The sequence below is a fragment of the Glarea lozoyensis genome (genome assembly GCF_000409485.1).
Source record: "Glarea lozoyensis ATCC 20868 chromosome Unknown GLAREA17, whole genome shotgun sequence".
NCBI classification, from domain to species: Eukaryota; Fungi; Ascomycota; class Leotiomycetes; order Helotiales; family Helotiaceae; genus Glarea; species Glarea lozoyensis.
The window spans coordinates 228,592-248,218 of NW_007360991.1; the positions used below are offsets into that span (position 1 = coordinate 228,592).

The following is a 19,627-nucleotide window of genomic DNA, read 5'->3' on the forward strand; positions in this document are numbered from 1 at the left end:
ATACTACTCAAGACTCTCATGTCATCACCGCGACGATATATTACATGTTTCTTTGCAGCTCGCCGCCTATATAATATTATCATAGTCTCAGGAAAAGTCCACAACATTCCATGTTCAATGTATGCCGAGCTGAACGACACTACACCGGGGAATATCAAGCTTCATATCCCGGTTCTTGCTTTGTAAAGTATCTATTTAACATGACCAGGGGCTTTCGATATATTGCAAGTATATCAAAAGAAAACTAGGGTATGAGTTAGGATTGAAATGAATTCATCACTTCCTGAGTCCCTCGTGGCCACTGGTATATCGTCTTCCCCGAATACATCTGGCTAATTGATCTCTACAATCTCAGAAAATCGACAATCACAAGCAGGAGGGCCATAAAACATTCTCCCCGTGATCCTACCGTCGCCAACTACTAGTCCAATACCATTCTCCACGCCTTCGGAATAGCTTAGCCCTGGAATACGGAAGACTTTATGGCCAAGATCTGCTGTGTCCCTCAAATCGAGACGGAAGAGAGTAACACATCGACAGGTAAGACATCTAACCTGGCAAATTGCTTCGCCAAGCTCTACGCCACGCTCTTTTCGGCGACGAGCCACATGTCTTGATCTCGTAAGACGAGTGATCTGATCAGAAATCTCTCCCAGTATGTGCCTTTCAAGTTCCAAGGCTTTCGAGATTTCTTCGGCCGCATTTCTTCTTTGAAGACTTCCCTCTTCACCTACCGAAGCAGCGCCATATATCTCGAGTTGTTCCTTCAGCCGAGTTTGGAAATTATTGTCTCGTTCTTGACATTCCTCGAATTTGAACACCATGTTTACCAAAACTCTTGCCGCTTGTTGGTGTATCATATCGAAAGGAAAAACGCGGTTCATGCTATCGACGAGCTTTTCCGGAGACAGTGGAATTTCTTCAGCTGCAGCCGCCGAAAACAAATATTGTATTGCCCAATCCACTCCAGCTATTTCGCCCGAGTCTTGAACGCCCATATAGTCGATTCGTTCTATTAGGCCAACTACATCCAGCTCAAGCTGGACTATTGGGTCAATACTGATAATTGGTCGTTTTGGTGAAGACCTCAGATCACCCAAAGTCCAATCTGCGCCGTCAAAAGTATGACAGCCGACTAAGAACGATGGCAATCCCATTGTAGGGTTGGACCCGACCACCCTTTCTTGAGGCTGGAGAAGAAGGGGAGAATAGTCGTTATTCATCAGGGCATTTTTCCAAACTTGTTCGCAAGCTTCAACTTCCTCAAGTGGGAGTGCGCGGACGTTGTTTTCTATTACCTGTTTATCGGTGAGGATCTGGATAGCAATAAATCGGTCCCTGAACAAGAAGCAATCCTTTTTGGCTATCATTTCTACGGCTTCGCCAAGACAGAGCTGCCGTGGACCGTCTGTCCTGTTCGCGAGCCCACCGAGAAAATCTCCTGGTAAGCTGAGCGATTTCGCAAATGTTTTAGCATATCGAAATACGCTAAGTAACTGGTTATGTGTGCCACTAACAAGTTGAGAAAAGGTATCGCGAGCAAACAGGCCGTTGGCATCCAGGGTTCTGTGGATATAAGCTGACTTGTCCATAACGCAGGCGGCTTTCGACTGAGCGTATTCGAGGGTCACCCACATCCTTTTCATCCACTCAGATTCACAGAGACAACGGAAAATGTGAACTTTTTGGAGAGCTTGAACCAATGTGATTTCGCCTTGAACACGACTCCAGATAAGTAGGAGCCAAACATGAGAGGATGGCACATCAGACATATGCACCAGAATCTCGTCTACTAGATGGTAAATTGCCGGTATATGGAGAAGCAAGCAATGCTTCGTCGCTGGCACCCACTGAGGAACGCTGAAATAATCATGCCAAAATTCCACTCCTGGAGAGTAAGACTCCTCCGCTCCTATAAACAAATCTTTGAGGGTTTTGACTAGCGTAGAAGCAGCCGCCTCTTCATGAACTCCTGATACATTGGCTCTTCGAATGGAGTCATCCCAAACATGGGACACCGGAACAAAAAAGACGCCAATTGTTTTCACACACGAGAGGTGGCGATTGATGACTCGAATATGAACTTCGCCTTGGATAGAGCTAACCTCATGCTTAGTGATTGTACGTATAGGCGGCTCGTTTTTTGCAAAGTCTTCGTGGCAGTGATGACATTTGCTGTTGAATTTGGTGCCCCAGAAGAAATTCAGTATATCGTGGAAAGCTACGGTTAACATTTCATCACCAAAGGAGACAGTGATACTTGAGCCAGTCTCCGGGGTGGAAGAAACGGCCGATGCCGTCGCCTCACTATCCGATTCTTCCTTCCGCAGAAGGTATTCGAGAACACTTTGCACATAGTCTCTCGATTCTATGGCTCCAACTCCCTCAAATACATCATATGTCCGTCGAAGAAACTCATCGATAGTTTCAAGCAGGTCTCCCGTAGCTGTTTCTCTCGCCTCCAAAGCCGCTTTCAAGAGGTAGGCAAGCATTATATCGTGGTCTGCTTCAAGAGCAATGATTATCATTTGTATCATGAATTCTCTGGCTTTATCGTCAGCCGGCTGCTCGACGAAGTGTTTCAAGGCCTGATCATCTTCCATGGCGGTCATCAAGTGATCCCGAATGAGTCCTTTCAAGTACTCGAGGGCCTCGTCACTACTGTGATTAACATCGCCTTCAACGTCAGGTAGCTCGTTACCGTCCGAGTCATATATTATATCTTGCATGGTTGACTCGTGGTCTGCAGCACTGTCTTCTGCACTGTCCATCGTGGTGGAGAGATCACTGTCGATGTCGTTGTCGCTGTTGTCGTTGTTGTCGTTGTTGTCTTGGCCGTGGACCGTATCCATCTTGAAGGAAGGTCCCCAATGAACAGCTCAGAAGCGTTCGCTATATTCTTATCTTGTGCCTGAATATTCAGTCAGTCCTTTGTTGTTGGTGAGTCGATGTTATTTAGATGTCAGTGTACTCGGTAATAGAGAAAGAAGGCTCTAGATAGATGCCATATTGTGGCTTGCGGCTGAAGTTTGGCACTCTGCCTTGTGAGCAGTATACATGTGGTGTAGCATAGTTATTAATTACTCATTATCAATGAGGTGAGAAGCGTCCTACATAAAATGACAAGTGAGAAAGGCAATTGACCTTTTCTAGATTATTAGCTCCGAAATCCGAAGTGAAGTGGATGTCTCCAGGAGTCCAGGAAGACCTTCACTGTGACAGAAGTTATTGTGCCAATTAAGCACCTGTTATTACGCAACTTTCTCACTCCATTTTCCTTCAATTCGTGTGGTTCTATCTGAACTCCAAGAAGTGTCGGCAAGTATGCAATTGTGGGCTATTGTAATAATACTGATTGTATAGCGAGCGTCACGGGCCGGTCGTAATCTCCTATCATCCCACCAGGAGAGACCAAAGCCCCGAGACTTGGATGAAACAATTCCTGGTTCTTACAAATTCGTGGTCTCTAAAATAGAGAGATGCTGCTTTCTCTCCGTGGTCGCAAAGAACGAGTCAAATTGATACTGAAGATACTGAGAGCAAAGAACATATACCACTCGTTTTGTTTGTTTACTCGCTACTTTGGAGCTTGTCAGAACGACCCCTCGCCGCTTCGCCCCGCAAAGAACAATTGTGCTGCAGTGCGGAAGCATGGAAGATCCTCGCCAACAGGGGAAAGCAAACATTTATGACGCGAAATGTTTATTTCTCACCTGGAGCCACCCCTCGTGAACCACTCAACTCACCGCCTCCCGTACCGCATGAATCTCAATCAAAGCGTACAGGTGTTGGGTCGGGGTCTAACCCATATGCCCGAGCTTTTATAGTCAGGAGGGAGGGGCGCTGGCTGGAGAATTAAAAAATGGAAGTAAACAAAGGCAACCAGTTGTCTCTGCTTGAAATTTGCTGTAGATGTATAGAAAGTGCTTTCTCAATACACAAATATCATTGTCTAATCGTTCTAATAACTTCTTGATGGGATGTCCGAATGGAAACTCGTCTCGCTTGAACTGCTCCCACCACAGACTGCCGGTGCGCTAGTTCCGTTGCTATGCGGGCTGCAATTGGAGGAGTCCTCTCCACGCGTGCTTCTCGAATACAACCAGAAAAGGAGAACAACACCACTAATAATTCATCTAAAGAGTCAACCGCGAGAAACAATCCCAAGATCAGTGCAAATGGGAACACTCCCGCCATCAACGCTCGACCAACACGACCCTCCTATCGCCCTCCTTTACAATCCCGCGACCACAATGCCACGATGAGAGGTTCGCAGAAGGGAGGAACACCGTTAACAGCGAAGAGCGGAAATGCGAATATGCCTTCCTACGAGAAGCCCACCAATTCTTCGAGACCACTTATGCCAACCCTCAGTGCGTCCGCAAAAGGATCGAGTCGACCACCTTTGACTCCACGAGTAGCTGGCTCTGGTCCAACTGTTGCCTCGACCCCGATATCGCGACAGGGCCCTCGAACGAAAAACAGCACTCCCAGTGCCTCGAAGGAAGACATCTCAACACCTGTTTCTGCTTTTCTCAACAACAATATTACACCAAGATCAGGGTCGAGAAAGATACGGGTGGACAGCACGAATACCACGCCCACGGGAACTCCCAATGGCACACCCCTCCATGCTACATCAAATGACTCCTTTCGCGGTGGGCAAGATGCTACACCCACGCCAGGCCTAGGAATTTCTGCTCTGGATAGGGATTTGAATAAAAGACCAACAGTGTCTTTCAGCACTGGGAGTTCAGAAGTTGGAGGATATGCGAGAAGTCCTGGGGCAAATGGACCGGCGGATTCCAAGTTCTTCTTCGCCAGTGATGCAAAAACCACTCAACCACCCACCAGACCTCCGTTGCCGTCCAAATCGTCGTCCACCTTTTTCTACGCAAACGGAGAATCTATTCCACCACCACCTAGCTCTGGGGCTTCTGCAGTTGGGTCGTCGTTGGGAGAGGAGAAAAATCAGCCAAAATTCTTCCACGCGAATGGTACACCAGATTTACAACTATCGCCCTCCCCGCATTTTGCACCACCTAGAGCGAGCTCTGTAGTGTCATCGTCGTCTCGTATGACCTTGACCAGAGCAGCAACAGCGAGTCCAATTATAACCTCACCCTCTCAGAGACCAATGTCTCCATCAAAGCTCAGTCAACAACCAACTGTAGCTCCACTAAGGAATACACCTAGCATTCAATCGGCAATATTACCCCGGCCTCCTGTTTCAGGCCGAGGTTCGTCAGCAAGCAATATCACATTGGCTCGACGGTCGAGCATCGAGTCTACCTCACGTGTCTCGAGTCATGGACGTTCTATTAGTATGGGATCATCAACATCACCGCCATCAAGAAAAGTGTCTAGTCCGGTTGAATTAATGCCACCATCTACACCACTTAATTTAATAACTACCGGGCTAGTATCTTCTCCAGAGCAGACGCCAGATCCTCCTAGCTCGATTGACGAGGTTGCTTCGGATCATCTTGTGAGTCCAATGAAAGCGGGACAATCGATCGAGCATTTGAATGAATTAGCAGCCAATGCTCGTAGGGAACGAAAGGTTCTTGATTTGGAAATCACTAACTCATCACTTGCCGCCATCAACCGGACACTTGAAAGGGAAATGAGGAAGCAGACTGCCGAATTACGACGTTACCGAAGACTTAGCAGATCTGGTCGACTTTCTATTGCTTCTAGTTCACTGAGGACATCGACTGGAACTTTTTCACTGCTTGATGGTGGATTAGATGGGCAGGATCTTTCCGATATGAGTGAAGAAGAGGAAGAGGAGGAGGGGTTCTCATCTGAAACCTCGGACTCGATGGACGATGGTTCTCTAAGTCCAGCTGCCATGGCCGAAAGCGATCTTCGTCATCGGCAAAAAGACGAGAAGAGATTACAGCTTGATTTAAGCAAACACCAACAACTACTAGTCGACAGTCAACAGATGAATCAGAGCTTGAAGCGCTGCTTAGGCTGGACCGAGGCGCTTATCAGCGAGGGAAAGAAAGCTTTGGAGTATAAAGTCCGAGTCGATATCGAACTAGGAGGCAGAGTCCTCGTACCTGAGGAACTCGAGTCGCCCGAGGAGGAGGAAGATAATGAAGGCATGAGCGATATCGGCGCTCGAATGCTCAGAGAAGCGCGACAGAAAGCAGCTGTAAATGCTTCAGCGTGGGAAGCAAGAGATGACAGGGATAGCGGGATTGAAGTCGATGGATCTCATCGCGAGAGACTAGCTGAGGCTTTTAATTCCTAATCGTACGCAAACAAGCGAGACGTTTAATATGTACCAACAATCGATCGACAGACCGAACACACCACTCACCAGAACGACACCATCTCTTATGTTTATCACGGTCTCAGCGATACCTTTTAATTGTTGGTTAGGAGTTGAAGGACGTCTATTCGATTACACGCATGTATCGATTTTCTTTGGCATTTTCATCGGCGTTTTTACACTCCTTTTTACACTTTGGACTGGGGGTATGGAATATGCAAGTTGTGGATATTTTTTGTTTTGTGTATACATATGTGACATTCGTTTTTTTGGTTGGCAGCTTTTTTCGAAACGATACCCGATTTTTATTGTTGAGTGTGAGGGGCCAGAGGGAAGGGGGAGGAGGGATTTTGTATTATACCCGGAGGATTGGTAGATGTGAGAGGGAGGAAGAATAAGACATCGAGAGGAGAGGTAGATGGAGATATGGATTAAGAGCGGAGAAATGCTGGATATGGAAAGGGAGAGACGAATGAGGGAGGATACGAGAATGTAGTCGAGTGAATAGGATATGCGGAAGACGTGTAGAAGTGAAGTTGATAAAATTCAAAAAGAAGAAATAAAAATGAGAATAATTAAAATAAACGGGTTTCTGCTTGGAGTATAGGATATTCGTGTGAAGTAGTCAGGGTGAGGCGTTTTATTGATTAGTGTGCTTCTTTTTCAAAATTAAGGCTGGTTTGAGATATGTTACCCTAAATGAGTTTAGATGGAATTGAAAGGTATGGTGATACCTGAACAGTGTACCAAGTGAGTAGAATAGGATAAATACTCTTACAAACTCGCCTCAACAAGTTTTATAATCTACTCAATTGTCACTCAACTTTTACCGAAGTAACTCATGACTAGTCTAAGTAAGTCGTGGATACACTGGTCCTAATCCTAAACGTGTAATGTGTACTATACATCAAATCTAGAATAACTGTTTCAACCCAACCTAACATTGTGCTACTCACACACGAGACTGAATCGACCAAGTTTCTGGTACCAGCTTCATACCACGCCCTCCCTCACATACGAAACTTACTACTTAGAGAATGCTCATACGATAAGTCACCTCCTCCCTACCCACAAATTCTTGCATATCATCAGTTCCCACACTGTCTTCAATTCGAGATCTCGGACTGGTAGCAAGACAGACCACTGACTACGGTACGGTGTTTGTGTTTGTGTTTATCCCATTTCTCTTGTCCAAAGAGAGGCGTCATGTGAGTCGTCGGAAATGGATGAGGGGCGTTACATGGCTAGAGATGAACTTTGCCACTCCTCTACAGATAGAACGCGCTTTCAACGGTAGATACCTATCTAAAACCAGTTGCGTAGAAGTAGAAGACGCTAGGTCGTCGAAACCTGTGGGATTCACACCACGTCGATTAAGTAAAAGGTAATTCGAGTATACCGGAGTCAAAGACCATTGGCCAGATCAGGTCGCGTGTGAAATAATTGAATATTATTTGAGAAGACTCGGTGTTATGCATGATACTCTTCTTGATCACCGCCTATGAACACATTACGGCAGAAAAGATGGGGGTATATTCGTCTCGTTTATTGATAACTCATCGCATTATCCACAATCCCTCTCCCTCCCTACCTTCGCTTGGACTTGGATCCATCTCTGCTAAAATAACCTCTATGAACATTTTTGTACCGGAAGCACAGCAAACAAGAAAAACCTCCGCGTTGACATCCTTAAGGCGACCGAAAACCATACAAACGCCCGAAGAAAGCCTCCCTGTAGCGAAGATAAAGACAACGGGCCGCTAGTCATCGCATAGTAACTTTTGATCCTGTTCGGTTCTTCGCGTCTCGTCTCGTCCCGACCCGCCCGCTTCCCAAATTCCGAACCCTTCGAAACCGGGTCATTTAGACAGTGTACTTGGCTTTCGCGCGGGTACTTCCACTATGCGCACTATCGGTGTGACCAGAAAACTCGACCACCTCTCCCTCAGGAAGCTTAAGAACATCCTTGAACTTCTTTCCGATATTCATAAGGATATCTTTACCCTTCTCTATGGACCTTCCCTTGCCACCAGCGACATCTCCGTCACCACCACCCGGGATGCTCTTTCCGATTGTGCGAGTCCAGACACCGACACGGTAGAAACCCTTTCGCACGTTGACGACTACACCCATGAGTTCTCCGTCTCCTTCTTCCTCAAGAGTTTCGCCAATCGCGGCGAGCATTACTTGAAGCCAGAGTTCGTCAATTGGAACAGCGTGTTTGTTTTTGAATTGGTAGGACCATTTTCCTCCGTGCTTATTTTGCACGTCTTCCCATTCTGGTCGGACGCCTTCTTTAAAAAGGTGGTAATCTGACTTAAGGGCGAGCTCGGATGTTGGCGCAATGTTGTTCTGGCAAGAGGTTAGCATGTGAAAAGCGACATTTAAATATGCAAAAATGAGACTTACATAGACACCCCAGAACTCCTCGACGGAATTGAAAGTGATAACCTCCTTCAGTAAATCATTCCAGTTGTCACCCTGAAACTTGTTAGCCAACAAAATCCGTGGTACACAATCCACAATCACCAACCTTTCCACTCGGTGGCTTGGTGAACCACAGAGTCCATTTGTGCATCAAAGGGTGCTTGACATTGAAGTTGTCCTTGTCATGAAACACAGTGATCTGTTCCTCTGAAGCTTCTGGCTTCTTATCGCTGTTATCACCACCTGGAGAGACTGGGATGGTAGTCAGATCGACGGGTTCATCTTTGGTAGACATGACGGCGGTTTAGAAGTTTCGAGAGTGGGTAAGTAGGTACGTGAGCTCGATTCGTAGAAGTTTGGTTAGAAAGGTAGCTCGAATTGAACGCAAATCCAATAGCGCAATGGAGGTGAGGCTTAAAGAGGAAATGTAAGTTCGTCTATCGGCGTAGAAATCGTAATGCGACGCTTGCTCCGGGCAAACCTGTCGTCGTAAGAGTGTGGAAGTGGTGGAGGATCAGTTTGGAGTTTGGAGCTTGTTGTTGATTGCTCTTGTCCAAAAAGTTATGGGCGGTTTTCAAACGCCAAGATATGCTTACTAAGGTGGGCTGGGTCGCGGTGTATCACGTGTTTGGTCATTTGTCCTACTTCAAGGAGTTCTACGCTGCAGTTTGTGGGAATCATTGTATTAAAAGCAGAGATACTAAGAAAGTTTTGATGTCATTCTCATACTTTAATGGTGAAGTTTAATGTTGGAACGGAAAATGAAAATCAAGCTTTTGCAATTGGTCAAAAGGTCTCAATGTTTTCAAATAGTTTGTATCGATCACGACAATCAGGACAGGTCAGCAGGCAGGTGTTCATGTACAATGGCATCTTTCTAAATAGTAGATATGCATATGTAAAAGCTGAGCACAAAAAAAACTTCCCATATGTAAAGATCGTATACACAGAAACACAAACATCTGTAGCTTCCAATCACTCCAGAACGCCAACGCTGTGCAGCCCCTGTCTATCGCAGATGCGCAAAGAACCCCAATCTATGCCATGTACAGAGCCCCCTTACGCCGCTACCTCTTTCTTCCCACCTTGACTATTCAAGAAACTCAGATAGCAATTCCAACCCAACGAGATAACATTAACGACCAAAACCCGGTGGTGAAGCGGCACGAGCTTGAAGTTGATAGCCTGCACAAACGGCCAAACCATCCAATTCTTTTGCAACGCGGTGGCATATGTGCTCTCAAGCTTATCCTTAGGACTAGATCCCTCCATAATAGCCATACTGCTCAAGAAAACGAAGAGATTCGTGCTTGCAAAGATTGTCTGATCTGCGGCGACTCGCGCGACGATTTCGAGGTTCTTGTTCTTGAGAACAATCTTGTTTTGGAGGAATTTGAACCATGTGGTTGCTGCTGGACCGAAAATAGCTATGGGGAGCTGTTAGCGGTGTATCAAGTTCATGACGAGGGCGATGTGTACCTCCACCGTATAATGCCATGCGGCCTGTTCGTGCCAATTCGTGGTTCGCCAATCCCTTCTTCTCGACCAATTGCTGGGCCATAGTATCACCGGTTGCGAACAGCACTGCTGTTGTAATACTCTGGGTCAAGAGTGGGCTCTTGGCCAGCTTCATTTGGTACCTAGATGTTTGTTAGCGATTATTCTATAGCTCTTGATTGCCGCAATTCAGGTTGTGAATACAAGATCACTTACCATCTGAGCATCTTGACGAATTTGCGCTGCTATTAATTTTCGAGAAAGAGTTGAGAATGAAGCTGAAGATTTGTGAGGTTGAGGTGTCTGTGACCCGTCGAACTTGATTCTCGCGAGATATTTTGGACCCCCAAACTTCGCCAGTTATGAGCTACACCCCTGCTAGGATTAGCGGCGGGATTGAACGGCTTTCCCCATTGAGAAATTATGCGTGGGGTTATGGTGTTCTGAAACACCATACCACTTATGCATACATTCTGTGCATTTCGCATACAAACTTAGGATCTCATGCCCAAGAATATGGAGGTAAACGTTACAAACTCAACAAGGTGTGAACATCAACATTGATGTAGCTTTCCGGACTCGAAAGTGAAGCCAATAATAAAACTTGGAATTAGCGCTGAAGATGAAAAATCGATTCTATCATGCTAAACAACTAATCTAAATAAACGATATCTCTGAATGATATCTCTTAGCGATATCTCTAAACATTAATTTTCATAGCAAATACACAATTCTCCGTGAACCGACGAGAACGCCACGCGCCATAAGTCCAGCGTTGTAGACCTCCCAAAAACGACAAATCAAAATGTATTCCTCCCAGGAAGCTTATTAATCAAGACTGAATCACTGCAAAAGCTTGAATGGTGCTGTTTGACATCCTATTTGATTGGCAGAAGATGTTCCAAAATAATAGGAATCAGCACACGAACGGAAGGTATCGAATCCATTTGGACTAGTAGAGGAGCAAGCCAGCGAACCGGCGCTATCAACCTTGCAAGAGATAGGATACATAGTTGTTGGGTTTGCAGCTACTATCGCATCTGTGGTGACAATCAAAACACCGAAATTGGAACTAGGTTGGAGCTGGGTAACAACCCATTTGAGTTCTGGGCTTCCGGCAACGTATGGACGGCCTCCATTTGTGAAGAAGCCGAAGTTGCTGGCGATATTGGATACTGGGATGCCTTGGATGTTGTTGTTTCCGGGGATGACGCGCAGATACTCGTTTGGCGTAGTTGCGGCTACGACCTTGGAGGTTTGGGTTGGGCCGGCGCCTGTGGAGGTGGTGGTTCTCGAGGAGGTGGAGGAGATGGACGAAGCAGAGGAAGTGCTCGTGCGGAGTGTTGTCGAAGTTGAGAGGGTCAGAGAGGAGGAAGAGGTGGATGAGGTGGTGATTGAAATGAGTGTGGTTGAGGATGATATAATTCGAGACGAAGAGGAGGTAGATGGAGTCGTTATAGAAGTAGAAGAGACCGAAGATGATGGAATTTGAGAAGAAGAGGAGGTAGTGATAGGTGCAGAAGTGGATGAAGAAGATAGAACTCGAGACGAGGAGGAAGAGACAGTTGACGATGTGCTTGAAGCGATTGAAGCTGTACTTGACGCTGAACTGGAGGAGCTTGATGATGAAGTTCTTGTCGATGAAGATACAGAAGATGTTGGTGTGGCGCTTGTGGTTGCGGATGCAGATAAAGAGGAGGTGCTAGTCGCTGTTGCAGAGACAGAGCTTGAGGATGAGCTTGAACTTGTTGACGCACTGGTAGCCGGAACGCTTGAGCTTGCAGAGGATGTAGAAGCTGTTGGTACAGATGATGAAGATGTGGATGGTGCGGATGAGGTAGCTGAGGATGAGGTAGTTGAGAGTGAGGTAACTGATGACGAGCTGGTCAAGGTGGCTGAAGTAGCTGAAGTTGAGGTATCTGAGGATGAGACGACCGAGGATGATATAGCTGAGGATGAAGTAGCCGAGGAAGATGTAGCTGAGGACGAGATAGCGGATGAAGCAGCTGAAGATGAAGTATCCGAGGCAACTGATGTAGACGAGCTTGAGCTTGTAGCAGATGTTGAAGTTGTGGCCACCGCCGATGAGCTGGATGATGTTGAGTCCACAGTAGATGCAGAGGTACTTAATGTACTGCTCAAAGAAGAAGTAGCTCCAGTAATCTTGTGATACACGTTTAAACGATTGCCAGCGCCACACGTCTCTGCAGAGTTTCCAGGACATGGGGTGGAGCACTCAGATCTCGCGGTTGGAACACTGCCATCATTGATTGTGTTGCCACAATAGCACTGCACGATATGTTAGCCAACATACAAATGAATGACTCCCGGAAACAACATACCTCTCGACCATACTCAACACCGAACCACTCGTAACCGGTACAGGCAGCCGCGCATTTCTCAACAGTCATGCTGTCGTCAAAGTATGATTTTCCAGTCAAAGCACGTTGGCCTGTCGCTTCGGTATAGCAGCCCGCATCGGTGTAGCCAGCAGGAGCAGTCGGCGAGGCAGCAGTTGATGATGTTGAAGTAGCAGAGGAGGTAGCTGAAGTAGCAGAAGAAGTTGTTGATGATGGTGCAGGGGTATAGCCAAATTCGTAATAATTGAATCGCCAATCACCTCCGCAAGTTTCTGTCTTGTCTCCTGAGCAGGCATACTTGCAATCACTGGCAGGTGCAGCAACACTCCCAACGGCGAGCATATTTCCACAGTAGCACTGTTCGGATGTCAATCGGAATCAAATTTCACATGATAATATGAATTGCCTACCTCGCTGGAGTACTCCACGCCAAACAAAGAATACTGGCCGGCAGCACAAATATCCGCACAGTTCTCAACAGTCATGTTGTTAGACACTGTGGTCTTACCCATAAGGGCACGACCATTCTGGGCGTTGTTGGGCTCAGTGTAGCAGCCATGACTACCGTATTTGGAGAAGTCTGCAGGGCCAGAGCCGGTGGTTTGGTAAACGTTGAGTCGATTTCCAGCTCCGCAAGTTTCTGTGGCATTTCCTGGGCAAGCGAAGTTACAATCTGAAGATGCTGTAGAAACGCTACCGGTGTTTAGATTATTTCCACAATAGCACTATCAAACTTGTTAGATGCTTCAAGTTATTCTAGGGGAAGTTAGATAATATACCTCTCTTCCATACTCAACTCCAAAGTAAGAAAAGCCCTGACAAGTACTTTGGCACAGCTCCAAGGTCATGCTATCATTGGAGTACGATTTCCCACTGAGAGCACGTCCAGAAGTGGCTTCTGTGTAGCATCCCAGATTGTCATAACCGGTGAGATCGCGCTGAGTGATTCTATGCACATTGGAAGTGGATTGCTGATACTGTGGTGCGGCACTGACAATTCCTGCTGCGAGGAGGCCCCCGAGGGTAACGAGAGTGAGCTGCATAGTGAATGTGAGGATAGAGAATAAGATAGTGAAGGAGTAACTGAAATGTTAATGAATGAATGTTGATTGCTGATGAGCCAAATGAGCATGCAGAAGAGGGTGTCTTATAGTAGATGGCCTACCAACCTACCGACATTGAATGCCTCTATTGATGATCTAGAATGTTATGAAAACCACACGTTCTGTCCATAGCAAATATTGGGATAATTTGTCACAGATCATGAATCCGGAACGAAGAAGCTCCTTCGTCTAGTTAAAAGATCTATTGAAAGATGGCCATATCGATCCAGAATATTTTCGAAAGAACTTGACATCTCCTCGAATGTCTCCGCTGTGTTTCTCATTGGTTGCAATGTCCACAATTCTTTCTTTCTAAGGGGTTCCTTCCTAGGACGGTAAGAGAAAGATTGGCAAGCCCAGATACTGCTACTGCACAGCATTCTCGGCTTGCGACGATCCTTATTTGGTCAGATCTAGGCAAGGCAGTCATTCAGCCGCAATCGTGGGATCGCCCGATTCCCCAGTTCTCGGTTGTGTCTGATGGTTGTGTCGTCGAAGTCGTCAGGTCCGAACGACGTGGGTGACCAAAGTCAAACTATTCAGCCGATCGGTTCGCTAGTGGTTTGACAATCCAGGCCGTCGGAATCTGTTTAAGCGCGGTGGATTATCAATTTCCAGTCTCGATGAAGGCTTCGAGATCTTATCACCCAACTAATGATGCCGGCAGCAGTAATCTGGTCGATCAATCCAGAGCGTAGGTTTGAGAGTCTGGGTGACGCCAAAAGCCGTTGAAATTCTGGACAAGGCATAGTATGTCAATAGTCTGCAAAGTCAGAACTTGGTACGCTAATGTCGGGATTTAGGATTCCATAGGCGGACATCAATTGCCAGGGCAAATATCCGGGATGATGGCGGCCGCTACTGGTATAGTACACTTTTAGAGCTGTCTCTGTTCAGCCTGAATCTACTCACTTTTTTGGGGGTTCTGAATTCCAATAGTGTCCATCGCGTCAAGTCGCATAAACTAACCGAACCTGGGCATTTCAGGATCGGTGCTCGCAGTAACTAAAGAGAGTTTGAATGGAGGACATTCGGAAATACCGAAACCCAAAGCATGATGCTCATACACCGATTTCACATCCCACGATCGGTACTCCATACTCACAAATGAGCAAAATGCACCGCCAAATCAATAACTCTCCACCACTCTCTCCTCTTTCAAATCTGGTACCCATCCCTTCGGTCTCTCCCTCCCCCTAATAATCAACCCATAAACAGCCGTCTCAACCTTGTCCACACTTTGTTGCATAACCTCCATCTTCTTCTGCACATCCTTCCCCAGCCCCGTGCCTGCAGAACTCGTCGTATCTAAAGCCTCAAAACACGCTCTTACACTCCTCAGATCCACCAGAATATCTCTGTCTCCTGATTTCGGTAAGCCGCCAGTGGTCGCGATTGTCGTGATAGCATATCTCATTAATTCACCACTGAGATCAAAGAGCCCGAGAAGGTAGTCGTCAGGTGTGAGGTTTATCCTAGACGGTAAAAGAGCCGAAGATTCTGTAGGAGTGATGAGAGTCTGAAATTGTATGTAGTGTTGAAAGGCTATAGCCTCAATGTATTCTTGGATTCCACCTGAGATTTGTCGCTGGTATCGCCATGCGTTGATTCCTGCGAGGTCTGGTGCTATTGCCTCCATCTGTTTTTGCATGGCTGAAGCACGATCATCTACCTCCTTGGCGATTTTCTCTGGGATATCTGATTTCAATGTTCGTACTCTGCTTTAATGTCAGTATGGAAACATGAATCGGAGGGTAAACACGTGATACCTCTGAAGCGCAAAAATACTGTTCATTAATCAGTATTTATCAATTCAAAGCTTGATAGATACAATCTTACATCTTCTTACTAGCCGCCGTAATATCCCTCGATGTCTTTATGACCCTCTCCCTCCGATCATGGTGTTCATCCAACTCGTCGCGGAACGTCTCGAACATAGGCATGAATGGGGAGAGATTTGCCTCTTTCTCCTTTTCGGAACCATCGTGGGTGCGTTTGATGGATGGCATACTAGACTCTGACATTGGCGTTGATGGTTCGGTACAAGAACAAGAAGATTAAGGTAGGTGCAGTAATGACCAGACGAAATGTTTGTGTCACTGATACTTGCAGTTGGGGGCGGTTTGATCTTGAAACTGTAAAGCGGTGAGAAGCGGCAGAATTAACTCATCCTAATATTTTGAGCTTCATCCAGGAGAACCCCATCATTACCGCTCAAAATTCATTTCCTCTCAATGTCTCAATCTCAAAAATAATGAAAATTTTAAAGCCCTTGCACCCCAATCTTTAAAACCCCCTCATAATGGCATTCTTCACCTCCCCCCTTTACGTCTTCACCACCGCCTTCCTTCTCCGCCTAACCCTCCTTCTCTACGGCCTCTACCAAGACGCCCACTCCCCCCTAAAATACACGGATATAGATTACCAAGTATTCACCTCGGCCTCCCTCTACATATCCCGCGGGCAGTCACCCTACGCCCGCGAAACCTACCGGTACACACCTCTCCTCGCCTTCCTCTTACTCCCCACGACATGGGGACCCATCTGGTTCTCCTTCGGCAAAATTCTGTTCGCTGTAGGCGATCTAGTCGCTGGGTTTTTAATCGTGCGGATTTTGAGAAACCAGGGGATGAGTCAGGAGAGGGCTCTAAAGTATAGTAGTATTTGGCTATTGAATCCTATGGTGGCTACGATTTCGACGAGGGGGAGCTCGGAGGGATTGTTAGGCGCGATGGTGGTTGCGCTGCTGTGGGCAGTGTTGGAGAAGAGGATTTGGCTGGCGGGAGCGCTTTTGGGGTTGGCGGTGCATTTTAAGATTTATCCTGTTGTTTATGGGATGTCTATTATCTGGTGGTTAGACGCTCAACAACTTGGTCAGGGGGTTAAGAATGCCGATACGTTGATGGGAAAAGTCAAGAATTTCTTGAATCCGGCGAGGGTTCAATTAACGATTGTCTCGCTACTGACGTTCATGGGGTTGAATATCACCATGTATATCCTCTACGGCTACCCTTTTCTACAACACACCTACCTACACCACGTAACGCGGATAGACCATCGACACAATTTCAGTCCTTACAACATCCTGCTCTACCTCTCTTCTTCACAAGACGCCAAATCAGGAATCCGCTTCGAATCTCTAGCATTCATACCGCAGCTATTCCTCTCCGCAATCGCCATCCCATTTATGTCATCGAAGAAAGATCTCCCAGCAACAATGCTAGCGCAAACATTCGCATTCGTAACTTTTAACAAAGTGTGTACGAGCCAGGTAAGCGTCTTCTCTTTAGCATCTATCTCAACCTAACAATCTATCAGTATTTCCTCTGGTACACCATTTTCCTACCTTTATACCTACCCAACAGTAGTTTAATCAGCAACCCCCGTCTCGGAATCTCCGTGTTAGCAGCATGGATAGGAACGCAAGCACTTTGGTTACATCAAGGTTTTGCGCTTGAATTTCTAGGAAAGTCGACTTTTGTACCAGGATTATGGGTGTCTTCATTGCTATTCTTTTTGACGAATGTGTGGATTTTGGGCATTATTGTGCAGGATGTTGGGAGAAATCACAGCCCAATCGGGCAAAGCATCCAAAAGGGAGAATCGAGTAAGAAGATAGAGAAAGTTGTTAAATAGAACATGTATATATAATGAGTAACGCAATGTATCAAGTCACAGCCTCTAGCCACGACAAAATCGTTACATGCCTACTCAACTATACGCCCCAAAAAAGCCCCCTTCCAAATACCATAGATGCCATCCACCTACTATGCGCGCGCAAACAAATCAAACACAATGACAGAATTTGGTAAATGAATGAGACGACAGGACCAGAGTCTAGCGAGGGCTGCAAAAATCAGTTCCAAATTGGCCAAAATATCCCCCAAGACTCCTGTTCCGATTAATACCAACGCCATCGCTGCCATGCTGCCAGAAGATTCCAATTTCCCCAGTTCCGTAATAATACCTGTTTCCGTACGATATTCCAGACAAAGATGCAACCGCTGATTTTTCTCCCGGGTTCTATGGACCAAAAAGTGATGATGACATAACGTAAAAAAAAGTGGCAAAACGATAGCGCGTTGCCGGTGTGTGATATGAAATCTCGACTGAGACGTTGTCAGAGATTCGCTGATGGGCGAATTGGTCTTTACTCAAACAGGCTGGTTTAAGTAATCGTGATTCCACCCATAAGCGTAGAATAACTTGATATTTTGATAGATTGAGGTCGAGTCTTGGAGAAGTTTCCAGGTATGAAGAGCTGACCGTCCTTGAAGCCAACATCGCTCAATGTGTCTGCCTTCTCAGCAAAAGTAGCGTAGGGTCGAGTTCGTCTGAGATTGTCGACAATTGGGTCGCTCCATATGCCGGTGCAGTGGTTGTCCTGAAGTTGAAAGTATGGATTTAAAGCAGGCACTTGAGATTCTGGTTCTTGTTAGCATTTGGCGTTATATAAGCGATCGATTAGCACTCACCCAAATCGATAAAGCGAATCCGCAGGAACTCCATAGCAGCCAACTTATCCAGGGACTTAACAGCTGAAATAACCAATGCCTCGAAGGCTTGGATGAAAGCCATGTCGGTGATTCCTGTACCATCGTTCCAGACATAGGTTGGTCTACATATGTTCTTCACAATCAAATCTATACTTTTCATTCTCGTTGTTCGAGGGCTTGTTAATTTTGCCGCTTGATCAAAGAAACCCTTGCAAATGCGACCGGTAAATGCTAAATGCTCCAGCGTGGGAATCGCTTTGGCCAATTCGATGCAAAAATGAGTCTTTCCCCCAACCTTCTTCACAAACATTGGCGAAGCAGCTTCACGGCGGTAATCATTCTCGAGGCATAAATTGAGGTGAGTCAGAGTCCTTGCGAGGTTTGGAAGTGTGGCAGCCATTGATATGTAGCTCTTCGACTTTGGCTTGGCATACAGGCCATGCCACTCACTGAGATGTGGCAGCGCTTTCGAGATGTTTTGGAAATCTTCGTTCGACCTAATGAGATTCCACTGCCCTTTACATACTAGAGTCTTGATTTGGGGAATTTCTGGCAGACTCCCCTTTTGCGACGGATTTAGGAAATGTCGGACCATTGGAGGTTTCTTTCGGTCTCCTCCTTCAAGGGTCAAAATACAGGCCTCCCCTAGTGTCATCTGAACAAATCTAAAGATCTCTTCCAGGGTGCAATTATTCGAAGGACTCTGATATGTAATACTGGCACTTTCTGCGAGAGTTGGTAGGGCCCTTAGCGAGGATGATCGTTCGGGTGCAGGCACGCGGAGTGTGCGATCGAAGGCGGGGTTCTTTTGCTGAAATACCGGGAACCAAACCTCGATATGTTTAACATAAGGGCAGAGATGAGGGTGTTCCTGGAACCATTCTACGGCCTGCGCAATCGACTCCCTAGTCCCCTTGACCTTGAGATGACGATACAGGCGGTCTTGAACCAGGTGTCTCCATTTCCCACTCACTAAAGATAATCTTGCGACCTCCTTTCGTCTCGAGTGCCTTAGAGCTGTACCCCAACTTCGTAGAATCTTCGACTTTCCAGGGCCCGTCGTCCTCGATGCGGCTGAGCTCCGCTGGCCAAATAGATGATCGAGAATGCAGTCGTGAATTTCTAAAGGAAGCCCGCACAGGTGCGATGTGGTTGAGGGTGCCGGTAGAAGCAGTTGTGACACTCCGTCAATTCGGTCGCCATCACTGAGACGTAGCAAACATTGAATATCCCCTTCTACCATGTCTGCTTCGGGAAAGGGCGTACTTTTCGGCCTTGCTGGCGGAACAATATCTTCTTCATGGTCGTCTATTTTTAATTGATCGATCGGAAGCGGTCGCACAGAGGTCGGCGTGGATGGACCTGGAGTTGCTGGTGTGCTCGCTGTCGTCATGAGGTGGAGAGTAGAGGATGGTTCTTCGGCACGATTCTGCTGAGGTGGTGGTTCAGGAAACATTATGA

The 19,627-nt window shown here is 46.6% G+C and overlaps 9 protein-coding genes across 9 annotated transcripts; 3 read left to right on the forward strand and 6 right to left on the reverse strand.

Moving 5' to 3' along the window:
- Positions 1-332: 332 nt before the first annotated feature.
- GLAREA_11907 (uncharacterized protein) lies at positions 333-2,852 on the reverse strand (the record flags this gene model as incomplete). Its single annotated transcript, XM_008082689.1, has 1 exon — positions 333-2,852. The coding sequence occupies one exon, from the start codon at positions 2,850-2,852 to the stop codon at positions 333-335; it is 2,520 nt and encodes an 839-aa protein (XP_008080880.1).
- A 1,199-nt stretch (positions 2,853-4,051) lies between these two features.
- Positions 4,052-6,262, forward strand: GLAREA_11908 (uncharacterized protein; the record flags this gene model as incomplete). Its single annotated transcript, XM_008082690.1, has 1 exon — positions 4,052-6,262. The coding sequence occupies one exon, from the start codon at positions 4,052-4,054 to the stop codon at positions 6,260-6,262; it is 2,211 nt and encodes a 736-aa protein (XP_008080881.1).
- Positions 6,263-8,146: 1,884 nt separating this feature from the next.
- GLAREA_11909 (eIF4e-like protein) lies at positions 8,147-9,005 on the reverse strand (the record flags this gene model as incomplete). Its single annotated transcript, XM_008082691.1, has 3 exons — positions 8,147-8,635; positions 8,693-8,764; positions 8,817-9,005. The coding sequence occupies 3 exons, from the start codon at positions 9,003-9,005 to the stop codon at positions 8,147-8,149; spliced, it is 750 nt and encodes a 249-aa protein (XP_008080882.1).
- Positions 9,006-9,769: 764 nt separating this feature from the next.
- On the reverse strand, positions 9,770-10,434 carry GLAREA_11910 (uncharacterized protein; the record flags this gene model as incomplete). The annotated part of the gene is made up of 3 exons (XM_008082692.1): positions 9,770-10,137; positions 10,190-10,350; positions 10,424-10,434. 3 exons carry the CDS (start codon positions 10,432-10,434, stop codon positions 9,770-9,772), a joined length of 540 nt encoding a protein of 179 aa, XP_008080883.1.
- Positions 10,435-11,414: 980 nt separating this feature from the next.
- Positions 11,415-12,377, forward strand: GLAREA_11911 (uncharacterized protein; the record flags this gene model as incomplete). Its single annotated transcript, XM_008082693.1, has 2 exons — positions 11,415-11,648; positions 11,709-12,377. The coding sequence occupies 2 exons, from the start codon at positions 11,415-11,417 to the stop codon at positions 12,375-12,377; spliced, it is 903 nt and encodes a 300-aa protein (XP_008080884.1).
- Positions 12,378-12,470: 93 nt separating this feature from the next.
- Positions 12,471-13,610, reverse strand: GLAREA_11912 (WSC containing protein; the record flags this gene model as incomplete). The annotated part of the gene is made up of 4 exons (XM_008082694.1): positions 12,471-12,496; positions 12,546-12,924; positions 12,978-13,292; positions 13,347-13,610. 4 exons carry the CDS (start codon positions 13,608-13,610, stop codon positions 12,471-12,473), a joined length of 984 nt encoding a protein of 327 aa, XP_008080885.1.
- Positions 13,611-14,799: 1,189 nt separating this feature from the next.
- GLAREA_11913 (Translin) lies at positions 14,800-15,679 on the reverse strand (the record flags this gene model as incomplete). Its single annotated transcript, XM_008082695.1, has 3 exons — positions 14,800-15,388; positions 15,440-15,457; positions 15,510-15,679. 3 exons carry the CDS (start codon positions 15,677-15,679, stop codon positions 14,800-14,802), a joined length of 777 nt encoding a protein of 258 aa, XP_008080886.1.
- Positions 15,680-15,972: 293 nt separating this feature from the next.
- Positions 15,973-17,306, forward strand: GLAREA_11914 (uncharacterized protein; the record flags this gene model as incomplete). The annotated part of the gene is made up of 2 exons (XM_008082696.1): positions 15,973-16,941; positions 16,989-17,306. The coding sequence occupies 2 exons, from the start codon at positions 15,973-15,975 to the stop codon at positions 17,304-17,306; spliced, it is 1,287 nt and encodes a 428-aa protein (XP_008080887.1).
- Positions 17,307-17,838: 532 nt separating this feature from the next.
- Positions 17,839-19,622, reverse strand: GLAREA_11915 (uncharacterized protein; the record flags this gene model as incomplete). Its single annotated transcript, XM_008082697.1, has 2 exons — positions 17,839-18,095; positions 18,146-19,622. 2 exons carry the CDS (start codon positions 19,620-19,622, stop codon positions 17,839-17,841), a joined length of 1,734 nt encoding a protein of 577 aa, XP_008080888.1.
- Between the last annotated feature and the right edge of the window lie 5 nt (positions 19,623-19,627).